The following is a 10,892-nucleotide window of genomic DNA, read 5'->3' as shown; positions in this document are numbered from 1 at the left end:
AAATATAAAAACGTCATGACTCATGACTGTGTATTATCAGAGCATGATGATATGAAAAGATGTATCTTCAGGATTTTATGATCACGCCCCGAAATAGGCTGATTACTAAAAAGAATCAAGAACAACGGAATCGGATATAAATAAAAATAATATAAATAAATAAAATAAAATAAACAAACGGAGTGTCTCAGGGGCCTGTACCATGAAGCTGGATTAGGTGGCTAGCCAGCTATGTTTCAGCTTAGTTTCCGCCAACCCTGGGTTTTAGGTACTAAGTAGCTCGGCTTTAATCGGTGTTCGTTGCCATGGTATCTTACGCTGCATGGCTAACCTGCTCCGGGGCAGGTTATGTTCTGGATTAGAGATCTCAAACTGAAGGTGAACCAATCAGATGTGAGAGAAGTGACACATGTCTGACACAAAGTCACTCCAGTTTAACTTGCTCCAAATTAAAGGTCACTTATGCTTAAAAAAAAAAAAAAAAATAGAAGTCTGGCTTTAATGTTAATAACATTTTATGATTTATATAATTATTGTGATTCGTATTATTATTTATCTCTTACACACAAACAATTTTAGTTTAACAGTTATTATAAATTATTTCAAATAAATATTAATGTATACAGATCATGTGATATAAATAAGCTGTAGTATCAAAAGATTGAACTATTTTAAAAATTACAAATCTGAACTTAAATGTTCAAGTCTCTATCACCATATATTTTCAAATTTATAGACTAAGTTAACAAGTTCCACTTGTGACTACACTGATGGAGCAAGATCATTTATTTTATTAGTCCTCCTTTATTTTTCATATGACATTTAAATTTGTCATATTCTTCAATCTCTTAACCTTTAGCAAAACCTTTAACCTTTAGTTTTGATTCTCGCTGGGTCTCTTGCGAGAAGTAAATCAAACTTGCTTTGTGTTTCAAGGCTCGTGATTGGCTGTTCGCCAGTGATGTCACACATTCATGTGCACGCGCTCCACAAACTCAGGATCAAAGCCTGATTTGAAAAAGAAAGTTAATGAACAGCATTATGGTACCAACAAAGCCGGATTTGAGAGGTTTGTTTTTGTCAACTCAAAACGAATCCTGTAACTCTGAATTTGTTCAGCTACCATCATGGTACAGGCCCCAGGTCGCCTTGTTGGGAGATTTACACTAACTCCACCCACCAAGTGTGATTACAAAGCCGACCAGTTCCACTGGCATAGTAGTACTCGGGGTATACCTGTTGAATTTAATTTTGACGCGATCGACTAGGGTTCGAATCCAGGTTTTGCTGAACCTTTTTCTTCTCTACTTTTTCAAATCAGATATCACGTCGTTGTTATTATTTCTTACTATACTACAATACATAGGTGCAGATAATTGCCACTGTTTTTTCAATATGTATAAATAGCAGAAAATTATGAGAGAAAAAAAACCTTGTATTAAGACGATTTAAACGGCGCATGTGAGGTTGGCTATGTGCACGTCAGAGTGCATTTGAAGCAGATATGTACGCGCATGCGTGCAGTATGGTGAAGCTGAGCGAGAGCTTGCAGTTAATGGGTGTGTGAACGAAGGCTGGAGTTAGTCTTTACCGGACACCAATGGAGAAAAGGTGAGTTTCATTATTGTGTTTTAGTGTATGTGTGCATTACTGCGTATTCTGAGGCAAATCGTTATAGATAAGATACATCCAGTCTTGCAGAGGCGTGCATATAGCGAGCATTTCTTATACAAATAAAATGATTTTTTTTTTAAAAGTAGCTTAAGTACAATGAAGATAATTGATGCAGCTGTGCGTCCACATTTAGGAAAACACCCATCATCGAGTCTCTTTGTGGCTTGTGTATACATTTTGATAAGTTTATTTATGCTGTTTGAAAATTATTATTATTATTATTATGAAAAAAGACGCATGAATATAAACAGTGATCTCAGTGATCCCTTCTGTGCATGAGTTCAGGTGTTCTGTTGTAATTGGTCTCATATGGATATAAATGTTTGCTACATGTCTGTTGTGTATTGTGGCTTGCAGGCCTCTTTCATACCTAGAGGGTTGCTTAAATTAATTAAGCACAATTAACTGTGAATGTGTAATTTTGTCATATTGGTGGGTCATTCCCCGAAATTGGTCCCAAATAATTAACTCATAAATATTACATAAAAAAGTAACTTTAATTAAATTAGGCCTGTTGCAATAATCAATATATTGATGCACAAATGTACATTATCTAAAAAAAATTTGGTGATGCAATATATTGCCCATTATTTACATATTTACAAAAAAAATAAATTTCACTTTTTTTTTTTTTGTTTTTTTTTGCATTCCACTTGTGCCTGTCTCTTTTGCAGCTTATCATACATAATGTGGTTTAGTAGGTGCATCTACAAAAAAAAAAAGTTTAATCTGCAGATAAGGCCTTGTTTAGGGATTTGTGCCTTTGTGCATCTGGACATCTGACAGCTAAACAGGGAGTGTGTTTTTCAGCAATACTGTGGACCCTTCATTTACAGAAAAATCTAGGTCAGGGAAAAATCTGTAGATGCAAATATTTGTGTTTTTTTTTTTTTTTTTTTTTTCTTTTTTTGTACTTGTTACTTTTTTTAATGTTTATTTATTATTTATTCAAGTTTAAGATATCTAATATTTTGATACTTAATTTCCATGATCTAAATGTTCTTATTTAGAATTAAAAGTTGTCCCTGAAAGTGTGTTGGCCCTGCTATTATAATTATTATGTAAGGTTTTTGGCCTGTCCCTCACTGTGATTTTTTTTTTTCTTTTTTAGCAGGAATTTTCATTTGCAAAATGAAAGAAAAATTATCCTAAAATAATATATGTTTATTTTTTTAAATAGTCTAATTGTTTTTTGGCACAAGTATGCTTTTTTTTTAATAAAATATAAATCATTTTATTGGTTTCCCCTGATTTCATGTCAGCATTGTTACCCTCATCAGAAAACCCATGTAAAATAATGTACAATCAAGTGACATCATTTCTAGGAGGTTACATCATCTCTCAACCAGGATTCCAACACTTGAAATATAAGCATATTTCTCTCATTCCTCAATAATGTTCTATCTCTTATCTGTGAGGCTTGACTGTATGTCTCATCATTATTTATTTACATTACTCCTCGTTATTTCTTACATTCAATATACTCAGTATCTACAAGTAAAATCCCCTCAGTCAAAGTGTACAATATGTGCTTTTGTGAACTTCATTTTAAATAAGCAGATAGCTGTTAAAGGTCACCCTGTGTGTATTATTGGGCTAATGCTTATATCGTTCAGTGGCATATGAGCATGAGTTACATTTTAGTTAGTATTATTGGTACTGTTACTATTACTATTGTTGCTAAAGACCAGATAGGATGATCGGTCTCAATATTATTTTTTTTTTTTCCATAACTCATTGTCAATATGCATCCATGCAAATTAAATTATTAACAAGAGCAGCAAAGTGACTGCAGACCTATGTCCTGTTATCCCTGTTAATTAATTTGGTCAGTCTGGTGAATATATATATATATGAGAGATCATCGTATCTGGTCTATATTATATTATATTATAAATAGCTTTCTAGGTTTTTCCTATTTAACTTAAACTGTATTTTATTTTGGACAAAGACCTTTTTTAATATCTCTCTTGGAGCAAAAAAAAAAAAAAATCTTATTTGACGTGTTCACCACCCTACACAATTAGGATGTTCTTTGTCATCTGAATGACAAATATAAAAATATATATTATTTGAAAGAAATTAAAAAATACATAAATTTAAAACAATTTCAGTGAAAAGAGGGACTAAAGTGCTGCTCGTATGTATGTGAAAACTATCACACAGTTCTAATTAAACTATAGTATCTAGTAACACTTAGTAACAGGGTTTGACAAAAATCCAAAAACATGAGGTAGAAATATAGTCATAAAATAATAAATTACATGGATGAGTAATAAATTCATGCCTGAGATGGCACAATACAAATTCTTGTCATTTTAAGGTGTCTTCATTTCATGGATATTTAAATAATTTTAATAAAAGGGGTCATATGAAGCTTTTTTTAAAGATCATTATTTTGAGTATTTGGTGTAACAGAATATGTTGACATGATTTAATGTTAAAAAAACACATAATTTTGGACTATGCCCCGCCTCTCTCAAATACATCGTTTTCCACAAAGTCCCTCCTTCCACCAAGAGCAGTCTGCTCTGATTGGTAAACTGACCCAGTGCATTGTGACTGGAAACCACAGCTTTTCTTTGCATGAACATTTGGGCGGCATTACACAAATATTTCCATATCCCCACACTTTTTTGATATGTGGGGACATGTTTAAATGAGGCATTTTAGGGGGGCTTCACTTTGATGATTAATATCCCTTTGAATTTTAGTCTATGCCACTTGACAGATCTTCTTTACGCACCAAGAGCTTGTAACACTCCAAATAAAACAACCCAAAAACTTTAATCGCATCATGTGACCCCTTTAAACTTACTTTATTTTTTTATTTTTTCCAAGTGGAAAAAGCACCAATTTCATGGAATGACCCTGGTAACTCTTGCACAGATCATGTTTTCATTTGTGTGAAGCATTTTGGTAAACTGAAAGTTCTGTCTGTAGCTAATGGGGTCTGAACTGGAGATGGGAAAATGTCCACCACAGAATGCTGGAAAGTGCAGAATACTCCCCCTAACACTCACACCTTGAGAAGTGTGAACACCCAAACGGTTGGCTTGTTTAACTCTCCCTCAAATGCCTGCTGCTTCTGTTGGTGTTGCTGCTGCAGCTGTTCTTGGTAAGAAACCTCTTTAAATGTTTTACATGAAATAGAACATGGTTTCTCAATAGGCTGCCTGGCTTACTAAGTCATAACATCAGCATATTAGCTCAGCATATACCCCCCCCCCACCCCCCTGTTTAGGCTTTTTGTTTTTGTTATTGTTGTTTATTGCCTCTATAACAGGCAAATTGACCTCAAACATAAATGTCTGTAGCCGTTTGAAATAAGAAACAACCACTGCATTTTAATCAAAATCTGAACAAAGAAGCTATGCATTTGTAGCATGAGCAGTTATTTTTTATTTTAATTAGAATGTATAATATAAAAATTTAAAGCAAAATGGCGTGACTGTAGATTTGTGAAATTATGCTGCTGTACATAGATAAAAAAAAATACTTTTTGTACTTGCGTACAATAAATATCACATACTTTAAGACTCTTACTCAAGTAATATCCTAATTGGTGACTTCAACTTCTACCAAAGTAATTTTCTGGTAAGATATCTGTACTTATACTTGAATATGACTTTCAGATACTTTATAGACCACTGCTTGACAGCAAACATACTGCTGTCCTTTTTCCACTAATGCACCATCTAGTCAACAAATGAACAAATGATCTCGAATGTTGTCGTGTATATGTGAAATTTTTAAAAACACAAGGGCAAAACTTTTCAATCTTTGACTACACCATTGTCATGTAAACCTAGCCTTAGCACTCCAGCAAAGACCCCAAAAAACTATTGGCATGGAGCAGATTTTGCCAATAGCTGATAGTTCCTTCAATCTAGTGTTGGTGCCGATTAATCTGCAAAATTTGTCAACCTCTATTAAGAAACATGAGTGCATCATACATTGGACAGTATTATCAAGCCTAGGATCATTGAATATGTAAGTTTTACTTTGCCGTGAACATAGCCCAACAAGAAACCAATGAAAAAAACAAACAAACAAAAAAATATATAATAACAGTGAAGCTCAAGATAGATAGGAAGCTCAAGGGACTTCTAGTAAGGCGGATCCACAGACCTCCTTTGTGGCAGGCCAGGCAGGTTAGATACTATAATTCCTGAAGTAAAGAAGCACGCTTTCAACAGGACTATATAGTCTGGAATAAAACACATGTGGTGTGTTGCATGTAGCTATCTGAACAATCTCAGAGTTTCAAAGTAGTCTGAAAATTTTGTCTCTAAAATTATTTGACTGTAAGCTGCTTTCATTTGAAGCGATGGAGGAGTGGCTATATTGAATCAGATATATGTTACTTTGCTTACAGCTGATTAGTCCAATTTGGGTTTGTGATCTCTAACCCAGAATAAAACTTGCTCTGGAGCAAGGTAGCGGTGTTCTGTAATTTACTATGGTGACAACCCACTCAAAACCAACCCTTTTTGATACCAGAAACTCCTCAGAATTTGCTCAAACTAAACGCAAACGTACCTGGATGAAAAAAAAAATACGAAACATGCTTTGTGCAACATGTCTCTGCTCTCTTCTGCATTGAACTAGTTTTCCACTGAGCTAGCTTTTGGATTTATAACCTCTGAGGACAATTTAAGGGATAGTTCACCCAAAAATGAAAATTCCTTTATTTACTTACCCTCAAGTTGTCACAAACCCTCAGATTGTTTTGCAGTGCATTTTGGGTGAAATTGTTCTGATGTTTTTTTTTTTTTTTTTTTTTTACCACTGTTGTGAGATTTTCTCATGAGAGTAAACGTGTGCTAGGAAACTTCATTAAGGCCAATTAGAATGAGCTTAGAAGTGCTCATCTATTATCCTTCTCCTGAGACTTTCAAGTGTCACACAGTGGATGTTCATGCGTCACAAAAAAAAACATGTTTTTATAGTGTGTGTGTGTGTATGTAGTCTTACAGCACGCTCTGCTAAGGAGGAAGGAATTCTGACGACAAATTTCGAAAAAGAAGAGGACGTTGATACCAACCAAATGTAAGTTGTATTATAAATGTAATATTTTAAATTACATGATATTGCAAAGAGGTTTAACTTTTATGAACTTTCCTCTTAGGAATTTTGAATGGGGTCATTTTTTTTAATGTTTCTTGAATGTTACTTAAAGCTGCGGTAGGGAACTTTTGACGCTCTAGCGGTTAATAAACAGAACTGCTTGCACCTTGCGGAAGAACATCGTAGCTGGAACTACTTCTCTCTGTTTATGTCTATGAAGAATCACAAAGGTACTGGGTTACTCCGCCGCGGTATCCCCGAAGCAATCTAAAATTGTCAGAATATAAACACTTATTATAGGTGCACCCTAGTGATTCAGGACAAGCCAAAAACACGGTTTGGAAAATGGATTCATGGTGTACTCACTTATTATATAAATTTTTCTACATTTTGAACACACACAAAGTTATGGACCGCAGCTCTGATTGGTTATTTTTTACCGGGAGCGATGGAGTTTCTGCAAATGGCAATAGGACCACTGGGAGGAGCCAGAGGAGATTGATTTTTTTCGCAGATTATCTGTCTCATATTCTACTGTCAGGACATAATGACAGGTTTAATAAATATGTAAAAAATATTTTTTTTTACAAAAGTTCCCTACAGCACCTTTAAATATAAAAAAAATATATTTATTTTTTCAAGCCACATTCTTTCTAGTCATTGGAATTTAAATTTTCTCCAGTGACTGGAGTCTCTTGAATTAATTTACCAAAATGTTGTTTCAGACACCTTCACTAATTTGTTCAGTGACCACAATACAAACACAGTAAAAAACGTTGGGTTGTTTTTTTTAACCCAACTGTTGGGTTACACATATTGGGTCAATGTGTTGGGTTATCTTAAAATTTGTTGGGTCATTTTTTTTCTCGTCGTTGAGTTATTTTTAGTTATAACCCAGCTGTTGGGTTAAATATGTTTCCCGCTTCACTCCGGTTCAAATTTTAACAGTCCAGTCAGAGACTCAGCGTGGACATCAGCGGCAGCCTGCATTATTATGAAAAGTAAGTAACTGTTAATATAATCGTATGATGTATATAACTGTTATAACATTAAGTAATGTGTTTAAAACGTTAATTATTATTTTTTTATACGTTAAAAAAAGTTTGTATTCCCATAAGTCTGTTTGTTTGCCCCATAGAATCAAATCGATTGTAAATGAATGCCATTCCTGTTTGTTCACCAGGATTAATACATTAAAAGATTAGCTGCAAAACTTTTTAGACAAGTATTACTTGCAGTTAATAAAAATGTCTGGTGAAATGTGAAAGTTTGACAAAATCATTAGAATTAATCTGAGCTCACACACAGTCATGCGACAGACAACAGACTCCATGAGAATCGTTTGAATGAACCTGCAATTTTCTGTAATAAAAGTTCAAAACCCAGACGAAAGAAAAGCGCGCAGTCGTGAGGCAGTCTGTTCTTTCAGCGGAAATTTATACCAGTGCCCCAAATTTACATAACGTTACTCCTACAACCAACCTTTAAGAGGGAGCGTAAAACAGAAGTCATATTCGTCTTAGTGCACCAGCACTAATTACCTGTGGTAAAAGTGTTATGGTTCATTCATATTGAATTTTGTCATGCATCTATTAGAATAGCCTATTATTACAGAAATTTCTGTTATGAAGCTAGATTCATTGACATGTTTTTAAATGTGTTGTACTAAATGTGTTTATACTTGTGTTTTAGACAATGGACTTTTTCGTGAAGGAAAAATTGCAACAATAGAATTTCTGCCTGTTAACTGAAACATTTCAAGGTAAAGTAACCTATTTAAATTAATGATACATAAGTTTTCAATTTTACTTAGACCTATGACTTTCCAAAAATTATGAAAAAGGACAAATGAAGTGAAATAAGTTTATTGCCGCATTCCGTCCAACAAAGCTTCCTTTCATTTACAGTGTACTTTTGTTCCTCCCTACAAGTCCATATCTGTTAAAGGGTAAATTGTGGTAAAATTTACTCACATTATAAGACACGTTTTACAATACAAATCGTTCCAAGAAGATATTTTGAAAAAAAAAAAAAAAAATTATGACAATGTAAAATTTGGGTGAATTAACACTTTAACCAATTTAAATTCACTATAACTTTTAACTCATTTAAATTCACTCATTTGTAAAGTGAGTGTATCAATGAAATATCATCACAATGCATGTTAACTGAACCTTTTTTTATTCTTTTAAGGTTGGCACTAATTAGTGCTGTACTTGAATCACGAGACAAGCCAGAATCCACACGTCCTGGTGCTTGGTGACAAGGAAAACTCCTCCCAAGTTTTTATTATTTTAAACGAGGAGGCGATGGAAAAGGAGATGATATTACAAGGAGTCGATCTGTGTTTCAAACATTTCTTCGAAATGTATATTTGAAATGCAGTATAGTTTTTATTATTATTACTTGATTTTATGATTATTTTTTTGTTTTATTATGTTATGTTCATTTTATTTGAAAGTCGTCATATTTGGCAAGTATGGTAACCCATACTCAGAACTGATGCTCTGCATTTAACCCATCCAAGTGCACAAACACACACAGCAGTGAGAAGTGAACACACCGTGAACACACCCCCAGAGCAGTGGGCAGCCATATTCAGCACCTGGGGAGCAACTGTGACTTGCTCAAGGGCACTTCAGTCATGAGTATTGAGGGTGAAAAGAGCACTGTTCATTCATTCCCTCCACCTACAACTCCTGCCAGCACCGAGACTCAAACCTGCGACATTCGGGTTACAAGTCCAACTCTCTAATCATTAGGCCATAGCTGTGAACTGTATTTGCACATTTGTGTGTTTTGATATGAATATGAATTGACACATTTGTACATCTTGAAAATGTCAGTTGTATTTTTACACATTCTTGTACATTTTAAATAAAATATTTCAAAATATATTTGTAAATGTGTTATTTGCATATTAAAATTAAATCTGTAATTCACAACAAAGTAGTTTAAAAATATGGTTGTATTAAGTAATTTTTTTTATAAAAAATACTGATATTAATTAATATAAATAATTAACTCAACTGTAACTTTTAAATAACCCATAGATGGGAAGGTGCTATACCAACCCATAGTTGGGTCACAGGTTGGGTTATTTTTAACCAAACATTTTATAGTGTGTACTGATGCCTGTAGGTGGAGACAAATGAATGTAATGTAATACATATGATGATCAGTTATTTAATGAACTAATCAATATTACATCACGTCACAACAAAATCAAAACGGGTGACAAATATATACTGTAATACCTTTCTAATAACCAAGAGTGATATTTAAGCTTACATAAATTAAATAAAACACATAACTAAATATGATAAACATAATCTAAAGTGAAAGGGTTTCTCCACCCCAAAATGAACATTTTGTCATTAATCACTTACCCCCATGTTGTTCCAAACCCGTAAAAGATCTGTTTGTCTTCAGACCACAATTTAACACATTCTGGATGAAACCTTGAGGCTTGAGACTGTCTCATAGACCGCCAAGTAAATAACAGTTTCAAGGTCCATAAAAGGTATGCAAAGTCATTGTCAGAATACTCCATCTGCCATCAGATATGTAATCTGGGTTATGTGAAGCAATGGGAACACTTTTTGTACGTAAAGTAAACAAAAATAATGACTTAATTTAATAAGTCCTTCATCAACGATCTCTCCTCTGTGTCACGACTGTGCTGTGTATGCTCTTTTGTGTTATCCACACCACAAGGATGTGCTGTTTCTACATTTATTTAGCTTAGATTTGAAATAAAACAGCATATCCTTGTGGCTGGAATCACTGTTACAATAATGGGTTAACAAGATGGGCGGGGTCAGACAATAGACAGGAGAGAGCACATGGCACAAACAATCACACAACAAGCCATGTGCTTAAAGGGATACTCCACCGTGTTTTCATATTAAACTATGTTTTTCCCTTACCTAAGACGAGTTGATACATACCTCTCTCGTCTCAGTGCGTGCACTCAATCGCTTTGGCGCACGGTGACACTTTGAAAGCACTTAGCTTAGCCCATTCATTCAATATGGGCCAAGCAGAGAAGCTACCAAACACCTCCACGTTTTCCCTATTTAAATACAGTTACTCGCATAGTGGAACTCGACCTAGGACGGTAACACAAAACAAAACGTTGCGCTTTT

At 34.3% G+C, this 10,892-nt stretch overlaps 1 protein-coding gene across 3 annotated transcripts in view; it reads left to right on the top strand.

The window, feature by feature from the left end:
- Window positions 1-1,230: 1,230 nt before the first annotated feature.
- LOC127961382 (regulator of G-protein signaling 20) overlaps window positions 1,231-10,892 on the top strand; it is a 315,518-nt gene continuing 305,856 nt past the window's right edge. Inside the window, exons 1-3 of one of the 3 annotated variants that reach the window (XM_052560471.1) lie at window positions 1,231-1,611; window positions 4,618-4,792; window positions 6,646-6,726. In XM_052560471.1, the coding sequence (XP_052416431.1) occupies window positions 4,647-4,792; window positions 6,646-6,726 (227 nt within the window). In that variant the 5' untranslated portion in view covers window positions 1,231-1,611; window positions 4,618-4,646. The remainder of the gene's footprint in view (window positions 1,612-4,617; window positions 4,793-6,645; window positions 6,727-10,892) is intronic. The other 2 variants (XM_052560472.1, XM_052560473.1) reach the window with 2 other exon arrangements.

The sequence above is a fragment of the Carassius gibelio genome, chromosome B7 (assembly GCF_023724105.1).
Source record: "Carassius gibelio isolate Cgi1373 ecotype wild population from Czech Republic chromosome B7, carGib1.2-hapl.c, whole genome shotgun sequence".
In the NCBI taxonomy this organism is placed as follows: domain Eukaryota; kingdom Metazoa; phylum Chordata; class Actinopteri; order Cypriniformes; family Cyprinidae; genus Carassius; species Carassius gibelio.
This window is presented reverse-complemented; position numbering and strand designations above follow the sequence as displayed.